The 22,482-nt window shown below is 32.1% G+C and overlaps 2 protein-coding genes across 4 annotated transcripts; one reads left to right on the plus strand and one right to left on the minus strand.

Annotated features, from left to right (window-relative positions):
• The first annotated feature begins 1,993 nt into the window (after positions 1–1,993).
• Positions 1,994–12,635, plus strand: LOC140431931 (uncharacterized). Of its 2 annotated transcripts, XR_011949738.1 has the most exons (6): positions 1,994–2,211; positions 2,276–2,392; positions 5,052–5,231; positions 6,196–6,468; positions 8,654–11,681; positions 11,736–12,635. XR_011949738.1 is itself a non-coding variant. In XM_072519800.1 (5 exons), exons 1-5 carry the CDS (start codon positions 2,088–2,090, stop codon positions 9,826–9,828), a joined length of 1,869 nt encoding a protein of 622 aa, XP_072375901.1. In that variant the 5' UTR covers positions 1,994–2,087; the 3' UTR covers positions 9,829–12,634. The 2 variants fall into 2 exon arrangements, 1 of the variants encoding a protein (XP_072375901.1); XM_072519800.1 differs by having other exon boundaries at positions 8,654–12,634.
• A 7,733-nt stretch (positions 12,636–20,368) lies between these two features.
• LOC140440238 (uncharacterized) lies at positions 20,369–22,464 on the minus strand. 2 transcript variants are annotated; one of them, XM_072530617.1, is made up of 2 exons: positions 21,954–22,464; positions 20,369–20,922 (listed from the first exon to the last, which is right to left on the minus strand). In XM_072530617.1, the coding sequence occupies exons 1-2, from the start codon at positions 22,284–22,286 to the stop codon at positions 20,635–20,637; spliced, it is 621 nt and encodes a 206-aa protein (XP_072386718.1). In that variant the 5' UTR covers positions 22,287–22,464; the 3' UTR covers positions 20,369–20,634. The 2 variants fall into 2 exon arrangements, with proteins under 2 accessions (XP_072386718.1, XP_072386709.1); XM_072530608.1 differs by having other exon boundaries at positions 20,369–20,928.
• Between the last annotated feature and the right edge of the window lie 18 nt (positions 22,465–22,482).

The following is a 22,482-nucleotide window of genomic DNA, read 5'->3' on the forward strand; positions in this document are numbered from 1 at the left end:
CCCCTTTATTTTATAATAAAATTACTTATAAATCGAATTTATCAGGTTTTTTAACAATTCGACCTGAAGAGGTTTGTGGAGGTAAGTTTATTGGAGACTGATGATCAGAATGATTATCAGAGATAATTTCAAGATTTTGTGACTCACTAGTTTTAGATTCGTTATCTGTATGTTCATCATCAGAAGTTGAAGGAATGAGAACTAAAAATTGTTTATTACTTGCAATTTCTGATCCAGAATCTCTTAATTTAATGAAGTAGGTTTTAACTCTTAATTTATGTGTAATAAGACCTTCTCTCAATTCGCTTTTATCTATTGTACCTCTATCATAATAAGCTTATTGAATGTTTTGTCGTTTCTGAAAATTACTGATCACTATTTTAGCATTATATAAATTGGTTTAGAATTTTGTCAGTAGTGGTAATCTGAGTTTTAAGTACTCGTGACATTAAAAGTTGAGATGGTGATGGTAAATTTGAATTAATTGGTATATTTCTAAGTTGTAGCAATGTTAAATATGTATTTTTACCATCTTTATGAGATTTTCTTAACGCTTTTTTGTAGGTTTGAATATATCTTTCACTTAGACCATTAGATCTATGATTTTCTGGGCTTGACTTTATGCTTTTAAATTCCCATTCTTGGCAAAATTTAACAAATTCATTGGCTATATATTGTGGTTCACCATCGGAGTAAAAGATTTTTGGTATTCCATGACGAGCAAGTATCGATTTTAAATGTGTAACTATAGTTGAACTGGCTGTATCATTCAACAGACAAATTTCTGAATATTTACTGTAATAATCTACCACCATTAAATAACTTTTTCCGTCGACCATCCATTTATGAGTAATTTTAACACCCTCAAAATCATTGATTAATGACTCCTATTAATGAATGATTTTCTATTAATGAACGATTTTATTATATGCAACACAACATACATTGCTTGTATAAATTAATTTAACCACATTTAACGCTCTGTGAATGGCAGTGACCTGTGGTGTAGGCAACCAAACATATAGGTACCTATTTATATTCCACAGACCATACATACTCTGTATGGTCTGTGGTGTTATCAGTATAAATAATAAAGTTAAAAAGACATCCGTTGCAATCTGGCAACTGGTGGTTTGAGGGTTTTGTCTCTATTGCCAAATCTATCGGCTAACCTATCAAAGGGCAATTATTACCAAAAAAATTTTCTAATAATTAATTGCAATTAATATCAAATATCATCATCGTTTTGGCTTTACAACCCTGTGTGGGTCCTAGCCTCCCCAAGAATTTTTTCCAGTCGTCCCTATTCATCGCCTTCCTCCACCAAGCACGTATTTCCATATTTCTCATATCTTGATCTATGTTATCTAGGAATCTTGTTCTGGGTCTTCCTCTTCTTCTTTGACCAATAGGTCTATCAAGAACCGGTTTTATAGCTGGGTCGCTTTGCTCCATCCGCATTACATGGCCTACCCACCTCAGACGTCCTATCTTAATGTGTTTTACGATATCTGGTTCCTGGTATATTCTATAAAGTTCGAAGTTGTATCGTCTTCTCCAGACACCATTTTCATTTACCGCTCCGTAGATTCGCCTTAGTATTTTTCTTTCGAAACATCCTAACATGTTTTCATTGCTTGTTGTTAAAGTCCAGGTTTCTGAACCATATGTTAGGACTGGGCGTATTATTGTTTTGTAGAGTTTTACTTTTGTATTTCTTGATATAACTGTAGATTTAAAAAGGAGATTAAGCCCAAAATAGCATCTATTAGCCGTGCAAAATTAATATAAAACGACACAATTATTAATTCATTAATGTTTTATATGAGGTATAAAATTGCAGAATCCATAAAATAATATGACAAAAATGTACATTTTAAAAGCTTTATCTCTTTGTATTTGAAGCATATAAGATATATATTATAAGGACATGGCAACACTGCCAACGCAATATTTCGTTCTTTGAAACTTAATTGTGACAGCTAATTTGACAATTTGAGGCTATCTTCACTGGGAACTGGGACCAAAAAATGTGAAAAGTTTTACATTTCCATATTTCCAATATATTTATTCAGTTTAAAGTTTAAATGTCGGCTATGGAATTTAAAGTTGAAATTAAGGAAGAACTTGTTGAATATAACCAAAAAGATATAGAGAGTCAACTATCCATATCAATAGAACACTTCAAAAATGAATCAAAATATAACTCAGGTAAGACAAGTATTTATTAGTAAAAATTAATGGTAAATAATGTGATCGAATTGGTATTTATTAGAAATGGAACTAAAACCTAGAATTAAAGAAGAGTTTGCTGAAGTTAGTCAAGAAAGCCAGTTATCTACATCCTCACATTTTGAAGACTTGATTAATGAATCTGCTGAAGACAACTCAGGTGAGAGAAGTAAAAAAAATATCCAGGGATAACATAATTGGGGCAATACTCAGTTTAGGGCATTTAGGGTGTATAGCTTTCATTTAATCTATAATTGATAATTTTTCCTACACTTAATATAATAGATAGAGTAGAATATAATAATATAATAGAAGATATAAGAGATAATATAGGCTACAACTTAGTTTGTGATAAAGTCTCATTTAAAATAAGTCACCTGTTTCAGAAATTTTAATATTTTATTCATGGTAAGTTGCCTATTCCTATTGCACACTTATTTTATTTAATTTTGCCATATTTTATAAATATTGTTTCTTTGGAAAAAATTATAATAATAATTTATCGTAAATTTCTGTTCGAAAATTGGTAAATACTTTCAGCAAAAATGAGTATATTTCAGTAGATCATTTTGAAATAAGAAATTATATTTGGAACAATAAATGTATGAAAGTATAAATTGAACAATTTAAATAATACCTAATAACCAAAAATAAAATTATTATGTTAATAAAACAGTATTATTATCTACACACAAATACAGAATTACAAATCTCATACATGGAGTTTCAGCTGCTAGAGTCTGGTAGTAATAATTGGTCAATAGATCCTAAATTTCCCAGTTGATTTGGTTAATGTATTAAAAATGTATTCAAATGTACTATAAGAACATATTAAAAGTACTAGTGAAATTTTTTTTGATGGTAATAGAAATAAGAGATAAAATGTTGTTATCAAATTTATTTTAAGTAGATTATAAGTGCATTTTGTTATTTTTATTTTTTGTTATTTTTTATTGGTCTAGTTTTGACTGTTCTACCTAAGTAACTCAAGTCAAATAGTCACTTACCAATCTCTTTTCTGCTTGCATATTTTTTGCTGTTATTTTTTACATTCCTAGTTATATATTATGGCACTCTTGGTTATACCATTTATTTTTTGTTTTCTTCTATCTCTTAGTTGAGTAACTGTTGAAGATTTGAATATTTAGCTGCTTAAAGAGAGGCAAGTCTTCTGTCAATTGATACTGGCAAGAAATCTGGCAGAAGGACAGAATTTTTGCCAGTTCGAGTGTGTTTCATAGATAGCTCACCAAACTCTTCTATGTTACCTCCAGCTGTTTTCTTGTAAAACAGGGTGAAATATTTGTCCTTCTGAAAATATAACCATTGCATACTCTGTATTCCGCTTACGCTCTTCTTGAAGTATGGTGCAAGTATTTGGAAGTCTAAAAAATCGTCATTTTCATCTGCACTGTAAAGAATTTTCTACTTATAGAAGTTACCAGCTCCATCTAATGTTGAGGTCCATACAGGTCCTTTTTAGTTCTTTTCTTTCTAAACTCTATCAAATCAAAGTCTTGGTCACACACATTATAAGAATGGCCACTTATAAAAAAGTGATGTTCTACTGTTTGAATATTAGTGTTTCTTACAATGTAGAGCCAAAATTTGACTGTCATATGACTCGTGTTTTGGCCTACACAATTGTCGCTAAAATGCAGTTATGTGGTTCACAGATGGAGGAAGGCTTCTGATATATTTTAGGAGACAAGGTGATATTTTCCTGACATCCACGTGACGCCTGACCTTCGTGCCACATAAAGAAATGGGTCGTTCCAGTCTGTAGGTTATGGATCCCTAAGTTATACGCCCATAGTTGCCTTAAATAGTATGCTTTAGAAGTTAACACATTAGGACTTGGCATAGTTTTTTGCAAGTTGAAGATGATCCCAACTTTGCTAGCATGCTTTATATCCTGACTCTCATCTTTTGCTGTTCTTATGACTTCCGCCTTACGCAAGTGTCTTTTTCTCTCTGAGCTAAAGCTTTTCTTTCTGACAAACCGTAATTTATTTTTATCTGAAATTTGTCACAGGTTTTTGTACTTGACATTTTGACACTAAGGTTGAACTGAGTATTAAAAATATTCCTATAAAAGCTTTCCTTTACAGGTTCTTCTTGTTTTTCCTCCTTACAGAAATCACAATAAAGTTTGCACATTATTTTCAAACTACACTCTTCGGAGTCTTATTTCTAGTGTAGTGGCTTGTATAGATAGGGAATTTATTAATATGCTCATTTATGATTTCAATTGCCCTTTCAGAAATTTTATTCGGGGGTGATTTCTTTCCTCTTTTATCTATGCAAACCATGCCTGAGAAAACTTTTTTTTGCTTTCAACTAAATTTTGTAAACATTTGTTGGAGATATCAAGAGTTTTCATTCTACAATGATGATTTTCAAGTTGTTGTAACTTTTGAACTTCATGAATATTGTGTTTTGTCCATGTAAGCTTCACCTAAATTTCTTGCTATCTTAGCCCGGTTTTTTTCACTTATCTGGCCTCTGAATCCTTTTCTTGCCAGTCTGCTTTGGTGGTGGAAACGCATTAGCAGATAAGTGTAAAGACACACACATCAGTTTTAACCGAAGCGTTAAATGCATCTGTGCCCGAGTCGATGCATTGAATTATAATAGTGTAAAACATACACAGCGGTTCGGACCGCCTCGTTTCCCAAAGCGGTTTCAAAACAGAGTCGGTTGGTGTTAGATGTCTGGAATCGCAACTGTTTTGAAAACTAGAGGCTTTGGGAGTTTATTGTGTTTTGATAGCTCTGTACACACACGCGCGCGTTTTTGTCTCGATTTTTAAATTTTAGAAATGGCTGGAGAAAAATTTAATGTAGAAAAACTTATTACCGAAGTAGAAAATCGACCAGCACTTTGGGATATGAGGAAGAGTGAGTATAATGATAGAGTGCTAAGAAGAAAATGTTGGAAGGAAATAGTATATTTATTTACCGATGAAAACAGTTCAATTGCGGAAAAGAAAAAGCTAAGTAAGTAATAATTATTTATTTTTAATAAGAAACGTTTTAAAACAAATTCTACCGTACATAATTATTATTTAATCGGGTTTACTTACAAAATATTGAGCATATTTATCTCTCGCAGATAACGCTAATAAATTTCCTCTGTGTCTGGTATCTGGTGATAGACTCTCAAAATTTGAATTCTCATCTGATTTCTCGTCATTTGATCGCATGCCGTCTCTTGTTCGTATAAAATTATGTAACACACAAGCAGCTTTAACAAGAGTTACAGTTACATCAATATCGAGGTCAATAGGCCGGTGAAATATACGCCACTTGTTGAATAATATACCAAAACAGCACTCGATATGTCTTCTCGCTAGAGATAATCTAGCATTGAAACTGTCTTTAATATATGTATGGCCTAAGCAAATTTTCGGATAAAGGGAATGCCTCATCGCCAACTATTACAAAAGGATATTTTTCATTTGTTTTATCAATAGCGCATGGTGCAGGTAGTCCTAACGTACCATCACATAACCGTTCATAAAGTTTTGAATGTTTAAATATGCCATCATCACTTGATTTACCATACGATCCTACCTTTATATACGTGAAGCAATAATTGGCATCACACATTGCAAACAATACCGTAGAAAAGTATTGTTTATAATTATAATACATAGACCCACTATTTGGTGGTTGCTTAGTCCGTATATGCTTTCCATCTAAGGCTACTATACAATAGGGAAATTGTGCAAATGTTTGAAATCCTTTAGCAATTTCAATCCACTTTTCTGTTAAACATTGAGGCATAACTTTATCTGCTAATTCGATCCATATTACCTAACGTACTTCTTGGATAATACTACTAGCAGTTGTTCCACCAATACGAAAATTGTAATGCTAACAAACACCCAGTAGCCATATAACTAAAAAAAATTGCAATTGGTAAAAAAAATTATTCTAAATAATTTTATTCTTGTTACAGGTAATGAATTACATAAAAAATGGAAGAATATAAGGGACAATTATTCAAGGGACATTCAACAAAGAAAAGGAAAATCAGGAGATGGAACACGCTATAAAACCCCTTATATTTATTCTCAAAGATTACAATTCCTTAAGGATGTAATTGCGCCCAAACAGACCATAAATTCTTTGGAGCCTACTAAAACTCCCGATGGTGAACCCTCCCTGCAATTTGTGACGAAGCAACATGTCCACGAAACACCCACATCCAAAGTAAATCGTACAAGAATCGGTAAGAAAAGACTACACCCTGTGGAAGCAAAACTCCTAGCTTCGCTAGAAAATTATGAAAAAAGGTCAAATAAGCCAACGGAAGATGATAATCACTACTTTGCGCTTTCGTTAGTACCATTGCTTGCCTCGTTACCGAGACACTTAAATATCAACTGCAGAATAGAAATTATGCAGACAATTTCTAAATATACAAGTATGGCCGAGCCACAACAAAGTCCACATTTACCATCGCTTCCACCAACCCAACCAACTTGTCCTACTATCCAGTATCCCATTCAGTCACAACGTTTAGCTTATTCCCAACAACGTCTCAGAATGCAGTAAGCCAGCAGACGATTGCACATTCAGAACCTTCACCAGCTGGATCGTATTATATTTCCAATTTTTCTGACGAGTCCCAGTTTAGTTTTTTGTAAATAAATAAGATAAAAATTGTATAAATTAACCAAAATAATTGTTTAACGTTATACTAATAAAATAAAGATTATATATAAAATTTATTTGCTTGCCGGATAGTTATTACCAATTTTTCCTCTGGTGTTATTGATTTTCTCATACGTGTATCTCTCTTTGTTAGCCTTTCTTGTTAAATTGTGAGCAACTCATCAAAAGTATCTCGCGACATCCTAGTAAAGTTAAAAATTTTTCATCGTCTCGTTTTACTTCAGCAAACAACGTATGAAAATGTCCTTTTTGTTCCCTGTCTTTGATAATTGGATGTATCCACATTCTACATTTTTGTTGTTTTTTCTTGTAAATCCAACGCATGTACAATACTGACAAATACAGTACGTCGTCTATCTCGAAAACCCTATCGAACACTGCAGAAATCGTGTTTAAAATCACTACCGACTCGTTAAACGCTTCGGTTAGAAACGCTGTGTCTTTACACGAAGCTACCGACGCGTTAAACGCTTCGGTTAAAACTGATGTGTGTGTCTTTACCCTAAATCCTCTATCACTGGCTCCGCATTCCCATTTTCTTCTTCCATATCATGTGCTGGATCTGCAAATATCACAAACATTACATTCATTACTATTTTCAAATTTTTCAATATTTGCATTTCAATAACTCAGGTGCAAATTTACTTGAATAGTTAATATTTTACAGTATTTGTATTTCAATAACAATTATACATTTTTAACTTGCAGAGCTAGAGCTAAGTAAAAACACTTAAAATATGAAAAGGTGCTCACTATTTTTTATATTTATTTTAATGCGACAATAATTTCGATAATAAGCTAATACTGAAACTTATTTTTACCTGAACTATCACAGCGGTCGTCAGTTCATTTTTCGTTCGAATGTCACTATTTTCTTATGCTAGTTCTGCCACTTCAATTTTGAAATCCCCTTATTTTTTCTCTGTATTATTTTATTCCTCTTTGATCTCGTTCACATCCGTTCTTATTGGCTGCGATGCTTTGATATTCTGTCTCTGGAAGTTTATTGTTGAAGAGAATATCATAAAGGTTTTTAATAGTTGGCGTTAATGTTTGAAAGAATAACTGTCAATATTTATTTTCCGAGTTTTTAAATGGTGTTCTATAAGCATACACACAACTCTTGCAAACAGTTGACCCAACTTTGCTTGCTCCTCATTATTTGAATAATCCATAAATCTGCGCAATGTAGAACTAGAGTATTGCCAAAGAATATAGACGCTATATATATATATATATATATATATATATATATATATATATATATATATATATATATATATATTATAATATATATATATATATATATATATATATATTATAATATATATATATATATATATATATATATTATAATATATATATATATATATATATATATATATATTATAATATATATATATATATATATATATATTATAATATATATATATATATATATATATATATATATATATATATATATATATATATAACTATAAGCGTCTATATTCTTTGGTATTGCGCTCTACAGCGAAAGCTGCGAGTGCTGTGACGTAGACACAATCTTTTTCTCGTATATTAGCAATTTTATTTTATTTTTCTCAAAAACATATTTTTCTAGAATGTCAGTATCTGGCATTTTAGTATGTTTCAGTTTTATTTATTATTGTATTCATTCTCACTAAATTTTATTACTCTTTATTTTACTCTGTAGTTTCTACATGAAAAAATTTTTATAGTTTTTATTTTTATTTTAGGTTTTTCTCATAACGGAATGGAAATAATGAAAACTGAACCTGCATGCACTACAGAACAACAAACAAGTGCAAACACTGGAGCAATCACGTTAAAAAATTCTATTCGTAAATGTAAAATTTGTTTTAAACAATTTAACCATTCAAGTTCTTTTAAACGACATATAAAAATGCACACTGGAGAAAAGCCTTACAAGTGTGAAATTTGTTTTAAAGAGTTTAATCAAACCGGTAACTTGAAAACCCATTTGAAAGTGCACACTGGAGAAAAACCTTACAAGTGTGAAATTTGTTTTAAACAGTTGAGACATAAGAATTCTTTAGATGAACATAAGAAAGTTCACACTGGAGAAAAACCTTACAAGTGTGAAATTTGTTTTAAAAAGTTTAGTCAAGCAAGCAATTTGAAAATACATTTGAAACTACACTCTGAACAAAAGCCTCACAAGACTAAAATTTGTTATAAACAGTTTAGTCAAGCAAATAATTTAAAAGTACACACTGAACAAAAGCCTCACAAGTGTAAAATTTGTTTTAAACAGTTTAGTCAAACAAGTAATTTGAAGACACATTTGAAAGTGCACACTAAAGAAAAACCTTACAAGTGTGAAATTTGTTTTAAGCAGTTCAGACATAAATGTTCTTTGGATGAACATACGAAAGTTCACACTGGAGAAAAGCCTTACAAGTGTGAAATTTGTTTTAAAGAGTTTAGTCACACAGGTAACTTAAAAAGACATTTGAAAGTGCACACTGAAGAAAAACCTTACAAGTGTGAAATTTGTTTTAAAAAATTTGGACGTAAAAGTTCCTTAGATGAACATACGAAAGTTCATACCGGAGAAAAGCCTTACAAGTGTGAAATTTGTTTTAAAGAGTTTAGTCAAACAGGTAACTTGAAAAAGCATTTAAAAGTGCACACTGAAGAAAAACCTTACAAGTGTGAAATTTGTTTTAAACAATTGAGACATAAAAATTCTTTGGATGAACATAAGAGAGTTCACACTGGAGAAAAGCCTTACAAGTGTGAAATTTGTTTTAAACGATTTAGTAAAGCAAGTAATTTAAAAACACATTTGAAAGTTCACACTGGAGAAAAGCCTTACAAGTGTGAAATTTGTTTTAAAGAATTTAGTCACACGGGCAACTTAAAAACACATTTGAAACTGCACATTTAAGAAAAACCCTACAATTGTGAAATTTTAATTCAAGCAGTTCAGACATAAAGTTCTTTGGATGAACATACGAAAGTTAACACCGGAGAAAAGCCTTACAAGTGTAAAATTTGTTTTAAAGAGTTAATTCACACAGGTAACTTAAAAACACATTTGAAAGTGCACACCACAACAAGTGTAGAAAAACCTTACAAGTGTGAAATTTGTTTTAAGCAGTTCAGACATAAATGTTCTTTGGATGAACATGCAAAAGTTCACACTGGAGAAAAGCCTTACAAGTGTGAAATTTGTTTTAAAGAGTTTAGTCAAACAGGTAACTTGAAAAAACATTTAAAAGTGCACACTGAAGAAAAACCTTACAAGTGTGAAATTTGTTTTAAAGAATTCGGGCGTAAAAGTTCCTTAGATGAACATACGAAAGTTCATACGGGAGAAAAGCCTTACAAGTGTGAAATTTGTTTTAAAGAGTTTAGTCAAACAGGTAACTTGAAAAAACATTTAAAAGTGCACACTGAAGAAAAACCTTACAAGTGTGAAATTTGTTTTAAACAATTGCGACATAAAAATTCTTTGGATGAACATAAGAGAGTTCACACCGGAGAAAAGCCTTACAAGTGTGACATTTGTTTTAAACGATTTATTAAAGCAAGTAATTTAAAAATACATTTGAAAGTTCACACTGGAGAAAAGCCTTACAAGTGTGAAATTTGTTTTAAAGAATTTAGTCACACGGGCAACTTAAAAACACATTTGAAAATGCACATTTAAGAAACACCCTACAATTGTGAAATTTGTTTTAAAGAGTTAATGCACACAGGTAACTTATAAACACATTTAAAAGTGCACACCACAACAAGTGTAGAAAAACCTTACAAGTGTGAAATTTGTTTTAAGCAATTCAGACATAAAAATTCTTTAGATGAACATAAGAAAGTTCACACTGGAGATAAGCTTTACAGGTGTAAAATTTGTTTTAAACAGTTTAGCCAAACAAGTAATTTGAAAACACATTTAAAAGTTTACACTGGAGAAAAGCCTTACAAGTGTGAAATTTGTTTTAGAGAGTTTAGTCACACAGGTAATTTGAAAGAGCACACTGAAGAAAAACCTTTCAAATGTGAAATTTATTGTAAGCAGTTCAGACAAAAGTTCTTTTGATGAAGAAAAGAAAGTTCACACTGAAGAGGAAAGCTTTACGAGTGCAATATTTTTTAAACGGTTAAGCCAAACAAGTAATTTGAAAACACGTTCGAAATTCCACACTGTAGAAAAAGCTTACAATAGTGTGAAATTTGTTTTACACAATTATTTTTTAAACATATAAAATTGCTTACTTGATAAATTTTAATGCAACAAAAATAAATTTTTTATTATTCATAATGAATATTTTTACGATCTGGAATGGAGGAGCTTTTTTGTAATTTAGAAAAATTTGGTTAAATGTATGTTACAAAGTAGATGTAGTCTTGGAGTACTGATAAATACAGTCACATAAAAAAATGTTCTTTTTTCCAAATATAAAAAAACACAATTTAATGGCATAGCCATGTTTCTAATGCGGGCTTTACGGCAACAATAAATTCATGAAGTCGCTTCAAGGTCAAATTTGACGTGTGTAAGCACAATTTGTCATCCAATTTTGCCGTGAAGAAATTTACGAAATAGAACATGTCCTATTTTTCTCATTTATTGGACGTGAATTCAGTGTCACCAACCTGTGTAGATTTGGCGCGAATTAGGGATAATAATTATTTTGTTTTTGATTATTGAACTTGCATCTTTAAATCGTGTGTCAATTAAGAGTTTTTAACTAGTTTTTTATTTGAGAATTAAAAAAAATTAGTTATAGAAAAGAGGTAAGTTTATTATCCTATAATAAAGACAGAAAATAAGATTATGTATTTTTTTAGGAAAACATACAATTTCGAGGCAGGAAACTCTAGTTTTATTAAAAAATTGTTTATTTACCCGTTCTTATATCTTTTTATCTAAATATTATTTATTTAATGCTTTGAAAATATATAGTAAATATTTGTTAATAAAAGATTATAAAAGTTTTCTACCTTTTTCTTCACTCCTATCTTTTACTTGATCTGGTCATTAGATTTAAGTGAATGTTTTTATCATCTTGAAAGTTTAAAAATGAATTAATCAACATTTTCCAAGAGATATGGGTGTTATGGATTAAAGAATATTTCTGAAACAGGAAAGGATGGTTTTCTTTGAATTGCCAAGTATTATAAGATTGCTATAAGAATGAAAAGTAGGGAGTGGTATGGATATAGTACCTAGCTAGGTTATCAGATTCTGCTCGTGATTCTCAAAAACAGCAACTTGCAAAAAAAAACAGTTATAAATCATTAAGTATCCAAATCATATCAAGGGTGTATCATGAAATTCTTAAAATTTACAATAAATGCTCTAAATACATCAAAGATTGATTTTAAATTCTGATTATTTTGTGATACTCCCTGGATATGTTTTAAATACTTAGTTATATTTTTTTGAACCAGGTATGGATAATTCTATATTATTGATAATATTTTAAATTCACATTCAGATCAAGTCCATTATTCACCAAGACATCCTGAAAATTTTTATAATGAATTCAAGATGTGTATGGAAGAGAAAGTTTCCCATTTTATCCAATGGAAGTGGCTGTCCAGTTGAAATGATTCAATTGAAAAATCAAAGTGGAGACAATTTTGAAGATGAATTGTTAAATAAAGACATTATTGAACTTCCTTAAGTTGAAGATTCGTCCCTATAAAATATTTTTGTGTTAAGGGAAAACCTCAGGAGGATCATTAATATACATATAATTTTTTTAAATTTTTTATTAACTTTTCTTTGCATAATTTAATTTTTAAATCTAATAAATCTATTTCTTTTCAGTGCCTGTCTTCTGCCAGTTCCATTTTTCTGACATGTTTCTGTTGTGCCCTTTTCTCCTCTTTTCCCACATGAAGCAGTTGGCCTGCTACTACTTTTGTTCTTTCTTCAAGTAGGCTCACTACCATCGATATAGTATAGTATATCGATTCTAACTACTTTATTATTCACAGTTTCCTTCCTAAATTGGCTATTTTTCTTTAAAAATGCAGGATTCCATATCCTACGGATAAAATCTGAAAATATGATTTTTTATTTAGCGTAAAATCATAGTTGTTTGTGTGTAACAAATATTAAAATTAGTTTTTATTCCTGTTATTATGATTATTCATTTACCATTTAAATTATATAATATTTAAAAATTATTGTAGTTTTATAGTTCAGTTTTTACACCAAACTCACCACAAACCAAAGATATTTTAGTGTTTTCGGAAAATAATTCAAAACTGTCATCGCATATTTTTGATTTATCTATATCTTCTTCGAAAGACGATTCTTCAAAATTAATTTGTCTTCGGCACCTTCTTCCTTTATTTATAGCCTTGCGTTTTAATACGCCCAATTTTATTTGGGATTTATTTTCAAGCTTTAATTGTTTACTTTTTTTACTCTTCAACATTTTTAGCTTCAGATTCGGGTTGATCTTTGGATCCTGTATAACTTTTTCTAGTCTACGCTTGGCTTTTAAGTCCCTAATTTCTTTTTTCTTATTTGTGTCTTCCAAAACCGTTTTCATAGGGATGTCAGTCATACTTACTAAGTGTTGTTTTCTGGATTTTTTTGGATTTGGTTTATCATCATTTTATGATGAATCAGACAAATTCTCAGAGGATTTTGGACAAGAATTTCGCACAACGTTCGTTTTCGAACTAGCAGGTAATGGATTTTCATAAATCCCACTTAAATCTAAGCTGTTTTGTCTGATCTAAAGTCGGTAGTATTTCCTATACTGTTGTTATTATTTACAACCCGGTCCGATACATATTAATTTTAAAATCTAACAAGTTTTGACACAAGTCCCGTTAGCGCTTGCAAGCTCCCCAGTGACATTATGATTGTTTTCAGGAAGAGTTGCATCAAGTGCTGGTTCATAAACATTTTCAGAGTCAACAATGACTGGATTTTGAGTGTCTTGTTTAGTGACAAAGTCTATATAAGTAAATTTTTCAGCTAACTTCACCTGCACTTTCTATATACGTTTGCCCATTGATTGAAATATATATTAATCGGCAAAAGTATATAGAAAGTGCCGGTTAAGTTAGCTACAAATGAACCGTCAAAATTGCGTTTGCAGTATTGCCATGTCCTTATTATGTATATCGATGGCTTAATGCTAATACCCCCTATCTGCAAAATTTTGAAATTTTATTTTTTTGTCCAAAGATGTCCCTAGCAGTGTCTTCCATCTCTCTGCAAATTCCCAGTATCGTAAACGCATTAGAACGCACCAAATTATTATTCTTATATATAACCGATATCGTAGACACTACGCATCCACTGCTAATACCCTGTATCGTTCATTTCGTACATTGCTTTAATGGTCGAATCGGTAGCGCACCTAGAATTTCTCGGGTTGGGGGGGGGGGGTTGGTTGGTTGATCACCGAAACTTTTTTTATGATGTTACCTCCAATTTTGAGTCCTTAAAATGTTTGAGTAACAGTGTCGGAATAGGGTCCTGGGGGGGGGGGTTAACCCCCAAAACCCCTCCTGGGTGTGCCACTGGGTCGAATGTGAAGCTGCATAAAGATGTCATCGTTATTACAGGAAATACGAGAAAAATCGGTAAGTAACTGATTTTTTATTAATAAATATTGTGTGAAATTATCATTTAAACCTTCAAAATGCTTGTGTTTGATTAAATTAGTAGAAAAACATTGAATATTTACCAAAGCCAACGATACGGGGTATTGTAAATATGGAAAGAAAATGAATGTATACAAATAAACTCGAGATACGGTATATTGTATGTTCAGTATTCATGAATTATTATTAATACTTTATGAAAAATTAAATGAATGGTTCTGGTTCTAAAAATAATTATTGTCCTAAAAATATTTTATACCCTTTGGTATAAAATGGTATTGGCCGCCCGTGTGCAACTTAATATTTGCCGCCCCCCTTCCAACACTTTAGAGATACATACTATTATTCAAAGAAATGTGCATAAGATGCATAATATAACAATAATAATTTGTAAATAGATAAATACTTACTTGAACATTTAGACTAATCTCCATGATCCAACGTCCATATATTATCCTAATGTTGATCCTAATGTATATCCTAATATCCCATCCTAATATCCTAATTTAAACGTCCTTTATCCGAATTTAATAACCATGATCCAACGTCCAGAATGTGTATATCCTAATATCCTAATTTAAACGTCCAATTAATTAGAATAAACCGTGAATAGAAACATAAACACATAAAAAAACTAGAAACGCACTTTTCGGGCTTTCGTATCGGAAAACTTTTTGACAATATCTTTAATGTCCAATGTCGCACACACTTCATGTTCTATAGATAACATTGCTAAAGCAGAAAGTCTATCTTGCTTCATTGAGGATCGCAAATAGTTTTTAATAATCTTAAGTTTTAAAAACGACCGCTCACCCGTAGCTACAGTAACAGGTAGATTTAGGAATATACGTACTATTATAGTTAAGTTGGGAAATGTTGATACAAGATTATTTTCGTAAATATATTAAAGAACCAGAACGTTTGGTTACGAAATATTTTTTTAAATTATCAAGTGCATCAAGTGAAAATTTTATGTCAAATTTTGGACTTTGAAGGATTTTGCTAACCACATTTATTTTACTTAAAATATCTTGCCACACTACAACAGAACACATGAATTTGAATTTCCAATATTTATTTTTAAGGGATTTTGCTAAAGTCCTATTCATATTCCTTGTGTTATCATTTTGCAATTCTTTTAACAGTTTGCAACACTTACCCCATTAATTCCACTAAGTAGTTGTCGGCTGCTTTCATCACAACAAAACAGTTTACAGGTGCACAAAAAACACTATTTAGTGATAATGAGTAAAGTAACCACGGGCCATGAATTTAGTCTTGATTAGGTAATGTGCGATAATAATAAGTTTCTGAAAATTTCCTATTATTTGTATCTCTGGGGAATTTAATTTTTGTAATTTGCTGAGGAAAATTTTCAACAACAAATTGAACATCACTTGGATTCATATTTGCAGGCCATTTTCCGAGATCATCTGAAACCAAGTATATGCTGGAGCTTCCTACACTGCAATCCAGATTAACTGGAACATTAATTGTTCTGTCTTGGTTGGTGGTTTCAGCTTCAGGCGTTTCAGAATCAGCACTCGCACTATCGCTATTATTGTCATCAAATCCTCCGTCTCTATCCGCAGGAATATTCAATTGTTTCGTACTTTTTTCTATGGTTTGGACTTCGCTTGAAGTTGAAGGTCCTAAATTTATATCCGAGTATTATATATTTTCATGTATGTTTTTCATCAAAAATGATTCCAGTGCACCGCTAAGTTTTTTTTTCCCCTCAGTTTTGCCTCTTTTATTTTTCTACATTGAAAGCCTGAAAGTCGTTTTCTTTTTTTTTTCGGACATTTTGAAATTATCACTTAAGAACGAAGCCGGGCGAATTTAACAAAATAAATCCAAAAACACTTCAAATAATGTTTCTCCAAATAATATGTAGCCGTAACGCGTATACGAATAAAATTTCTCTGATCTCGACGTTACTTCGAAATACAGTACCTACTGTGCAAAAGAAACGGGTACACTACTATATTTTAGAAACAAAATCGAATTATCAACTAAGACTGAACATAAGACATAATAACCCATCTATAAACATAACCATAGGAACAATATTATAACAGAAATTTTACAACCACTTGCCTAAATTCTTGGAAAGTATCTACGTGTGAAATCCCAAATAACTGAAGTCCGAAAGCCGCCAGCCGCTTTGAATTAAAAAGTATTCCCGAAACTGCTTTATGACTGTACCTGAAAAAGGGCGGCAGTTCATACAATAAATAATATTTTCTGACATTTTTTTTTAGATTAGGATGAAAAAAAGAAGTATACATAATAAATGAAATGCATTTAATATCACGTACTGAATAATTATTATTGTTTGGAATATTAGAGTTCACAGAATTATCTGAATCATTACTATTTAATTATTTGAATTTATTTTCGTTTTAAAAAAGTATTATTATCAGTGGACTGCTTTTGGCCGCCCCTATTGTTGGCCGCCCGTGTGCGTTGCACACTTGGCACACATGGTAGCGGCGGCCCTGGTTTTAGTATCTCATATCAATATTGAACTAGATTATCCTGTAATTCCCGTAGAGAAACCTTTTTTATTTTATTTTTCATTTTCATGTGTATTTGCTACAAGACATAGCTGACCTAAATTTCTACAATTAAATAAAACAAAAATGACTCAATGTTATGACAAATTTCCCCTTTCTACAGACAAATAAGTTAAGTCGAACTATGAAAATTATTGATTATTGCACTGAAAAATCAAATGTAGCTGCAGACAATCAGTCTTTAAGTAGTACTGAAGAACCGGATATGAACCAAGTGATACAAATTCAGAATCAAGTATATCAGATGGCTGATGAAATAACAAATAATAATTAAGAGGACTCTAGCTTCCTGTGCCACTTTTATTGACGACAAGAATGCTAAACATAATCAAGATCAAATAGGCCAGACCCTCAATGATATAGAGATCGATATTCCGGACGATTTGGCTTCCACTTCTATTCAAAATGACGATCAGCTCCAAGTATTATGCGACAAGGTGCTCGAGAACCTAGAACAATCTGTTCCTATTACTGATCTCCAGCCGACTTAAAATGTTTTAATAGAGTGTGTTGACAATTATTCCGCTGAAGAAGAAAGTTCTCGGAGGAGGAAGAGAAAAGCACTTACGTCTGAATGGCTGAGAAATAAAATTAAGAAATTAAGATTAACTGGTAAAGCGTATAAAGGTTATCAAAGGAATAGAAATGACGTTGTTACACAAGAGGTACTCAGACCTAAACGAAAAATAACCAACGCAAGCAAATCTACTGCATGTTTAAAGTCAAAGAAACGCTTCTGCCAAACGTTTTCAGAAGAAGATGACTCTTCGATTTTTGAAAAATTCTGGGTGAATTTGGACTCATAGGAGGAGAAAAAGGTCTACGTTACCAGGAATGTGGAATATGTGGCAAAAATAAGACAGTCCACTGAAGGTCCTTCCAGTAGGAAGGAAACTTATTTTTACTACCTAAGAACAAAAGAGAATGACAGAAAAAGAGTATGCAAAAAAATGTTTTTAGGAACTTTAGGAATCAAGGAAGATATGGTTCACAATTGGATGGCTAACACAGAACATGGACTGAGAATTGATAACCCAGAAGGAGTTACGTCTGCAAGATCAAGATCTGATCATGCTCAAAAACTTATAAGAGAAAGTGGTTGGAAAATTGGCTAGAACCGTTGCCAAAACTGAGCTCGCATTACTGTAGAAAAGATACCCAAAAGCTATATCTTGAACAACTTTTTTTCTAATAAAATGGATCTTTTTCGGACTTATGAAAATTATTGTAAATATCATAATAAGCAGAAATATGTCTTAAGCTTTCCAATATTTGATGACATATTTAGGCAAATGAACCTATCTTTATACAAACTAAAAAAAGACAGATGCGGCGTATGCTGCTCTTTCGAAAACAATAGCATAAATGAAGCAGACTACAAGAAGCATTTGAAAAAAAAAGGATAGGGCTAGAAAAGAAAACGAAGAAGACAAGAAGAAAGCGTTGAAGGGAGAAAAGTACGCTCTGGTTGTGGATGTTCAAGCTGTTAAAATGCAAGTTAATAAACGCAAGTGCAGTTTACTATAAAATGAAATTGAACTGTCATAATTTTACAATATACAACTTAGCAACTCATCAAAGTACTTTCTTCTGGTGGAACGAAACCGAATCTGACTTAACAGCATCAACTTTTGCATCATTTTTATTGCATTACATTGAAGAAAAGTGCACAGATCCAAAACTGCCAATTACCATTTATTCGGATGGATGCTGTTACCAGAACAGAAATGTGGTAATGGCCAATGCTTTGTTTCACTACAGCTTAAAAAATAATGTGCTCATAGATCAAAAGTTTCTAGAACGCGGCCATACGCAGATAAAATGTGATGCAATCCATGCTATGATCGAAAAAAAAAAAAATTAAAAAATAGGCATATCCATCTGCCAAGTGACTATGTTAATATTTGACCGAGAGGCCAGGCGTAATCCATTTCCAATAGATAATTATTACTTGACACATGAAGTTTTTAAAGACTACTCTCAGCCATCTACATGGAGCTACAATTCTATTCGTAAAGGGAAAAAGCCAAGTGAGCCAACATTTACCGATCTTAGACAATTACACTACAATCCGGAAAAGAAAAAGATATTGTATAAAATCATAAATAAAAGAAAATAAATTGTATTGTATTTTTATGATAACTTACCTCATTTTTCAAAATAGCATTGTATGAAGAGTTATACTGTTTTTCTTTAATGAATAAACATTTACGTTGATACAATATTGTACAATTATAATTTATTATTGTACAATTATAATTTATTTTTCCAAGCTATCAAAAATTTTAATCATTAATATCTCGTAACTGCATTTCAGTTTTTATATTTTTTTCAATCAATATAACCCGTATCTGACATAAAAGTTGATTACAAAATTAATTTAAACTATCAGATATGCTTTGAAACACTACATTTTTTTTATTATATTATTTTATGGAATCTGATATTTTTAAAATTTTTGTTTAAATTGTATATAAAACACGAACGAACGATTATTTGTTTCTTTTGATATTAGTTGCAGTTAGTTATTAGAAAAAAAAATTTATAATTGGCCATTGGTAAATTAGCGGATAAACTTGGCAATACAATACATTGTCTTTTTGCTCGATGAATATGATAATGATATAATATACAGGCGCATCCACATTATGCCATACCTTGCCGATCGGCAAAACCGATTGGTGTCGCTGGTGTCCACACAATATTTGTAGTGTGTACGTAGCAGTTGTACAGTGTTGCGTGTCAATCATGAGTTCAGAAGAGGATGATATGATTCTTGCGGCTGCAGCTGTTGTAATAATTGCCTCTACTTCATATAAACGTCCCAAGAGGTTTTGGGTTCGCCCAAGCCTCAGAAGTCGTAATAGGTACAGTGCCACGGATCTTATGAAAGATTTGATTTCTGACGACGCAGATGAATTAAATTTGGAATATAGATGTGACGCAGGATTCAGAAATTTTTTTCGAATGACCAAAACAGATTACCAAACATTGTTAGATTTGATTGGACCTGTTATTTCAAAAAAAGATACGTCATTTATAGCAACAATTCCTGCCTCTGAACGACTTGCAGTTACGCTACGTTTTTTTGCCAGTGGAGATTCCTACCATTCTAACTGCTATCTAAGCAAACTATTTCAAAATGTGTTGCAGAGGTATGCAAAGCGCTCATAGATGCTCTTCAAGATTACGTAAAGGTAAGAAAAAATAACTATTCATCGTAGTTTGTTATATATTTAAAAATATAAGAAATTACAACTGCAATAAGAGAGTGTGAATGTCCTCAGCTTGATTAATAGTAGAAGTTGATGTCGAACTCCGACCACTTAATGTATTGGGGTAATGTCCTGGAGATGGTATTGAATTATGGGCAACATTGAATGATTGCAGTGGATATGCTTGTGGAGTAGATGGATGAGAATGATTTATGAAATGAGGATTATCGTATTTGCCCATTTCTGCTTCAAATAGAACAGTATTAATTATTTTCTGAACGGAAAATCTAGCAAATGGCGACACAAATTTTCGAAGCTTCATTGCAACTTGTTCACCAAACAATGAAAATTCATCCTTTTCGCCCTTTTAGTAGTAATAGATCGCATAAGATTCACTGCCTCGTTTACAATTGGTAAATTAGTAGCCATACTTTTTCGACCACTGGACTTCACAATGTTAATTGAGTTTGATTTAGATTGAGATTGAGCTGTTGTTCCAACATCATTTTCGGAACCATCAATGCTCTGTTCCAATACTTGTAGCGACTCTTCTCCATCGTCTGTTTCTACTTCTTGTGAATCTTCTTCCTTTCGTTTTCGTTTACCCTGAAACTAAATATTAATTTCTAAATTAATCCACTTTTTTGCTTTGCAATTTATAGTTCGTTCGTCTGTTTATGGTATGTAACTTTTATTTTCAGATGACTAAAAGTAACGAAAGTTGGTACTGTATAGCCAAGCAGTTCAACGACAAATGGAATTTTCCAAATTGTGTCGGAGCTATGGACGGCAAACATATGTCAATACAAGCTCCTATAAATTCAGGAACCGATTTTTTCAACTACAAGAGCTTCTTTAGCATTGTCTTGTTCGCTGTTGTAGACGCAAATTATAATTTTATATATGCAAACGTGGGATGTCAGGGACGAATATCGGACGGGGGCGTATTCAACGATTCATATTTCAAAGAGTGCCTTGAAGAAAATACCCTAAACCTTCCACCTGCTTGTTCATTACTAGGACGAAGCACTGATGTTCCATTTGTTTTTGTGGCGGATGACGCATTCCCACTATCAACAAACATAATGAAGCCATTCGCAGGACATCAGGAAAAAGGTTCAAAAAATAGAATATTCAACTATCGATTGAGCCGCGCAAGAAGAGTGTCAGAAAATGCTTTTGGCATTTTAAGTGCTGTTTTCCGAGTGCTTCGTAGGCCCATGTTGTTGGAACCAGAAACTGCAACGAACGTAGTTTTGGCCTTAATTTACCTACACAATTTCTTGCGAAAAAACACTTCAAGAAATCTTTACACTCCACCTGGAATGATTGATGTAGAATGTTCGGATACTGGAGCAATTAATCCTGGGCTTTGGAAACGAAATGCTTCCTCTAATGAATTGCTCAGTTTTGGCAGAAGGGCAAGAAGGAGTGGAGCTGCGGCACAACATGTGAGAAACGAATTGGCCGAATTATTCATTTCTCAAGAAGGAGCATTGCCTTTTCAATATGATAAATGAAATACGACATACCAATATGATTATATCAATATTTTCAAATTTATGTATAAATATGAACTCAATTATTACCTAAGAATGAATAAAGTATCTACTACAGTGTAAATATGATATACATACCTCTGAATCTTGCGTTACAATAGGTTTATTCTTATCCTTCAGAAATTCCATTAACTTATACGCAAACCATTTACTTTTGTAAGTTTCTTCGGTTCCATTACCACTTTTTTCTGAATCTTTCTCTTTTTTTACTTCCCGTGCAAAGTGACTTAAGAGATATCTAATCTTTTTTTTGATTTCCTCTTTCTCCACTCCAAAAGATACGCTTATTTCCAACAATGCATCGCGACGTTTGTTCCGGTCTTTATAATCTGCCAATCGGCTGTTCCACAGAACGGGGCGCTCATGATACATGTCAAGTAGGTTTTGTGTATTTTCTTCATTCCACTCCATTTCCCGAATAACAATAAAGCACGCAATTATTGTGAATCGACAGGCCACGAGATGTCTTCGTGATCAATTGCACTGATCCCTCACTGAATGCCGACGAGGATTGCCTACATACAAACGTACACACTACACTGATCGGTACGGTTCTCTTTCATCGAGACCGCCATCAATCGGGTTTGGAATCGGTTCGGCTTTCGGC

The sequence above is a fragment of the Diabrotica undecimpunctata genome, chromosome 1 (genome assembly GCF_040954645.1).
Source record: "Diabrotica undecimpunctata isolate CICGRU chromosome 1, icDiaUnde3, whole genome shotgun sequence".
NCBI classification, from domain to species: domain Eukaryota; kingdom Metazoa; phylum Arthropoda; class Insecta; order Coleoptera; family Chrysomelidae; genus Diabrotica; species Diabrotica undecimpunctata.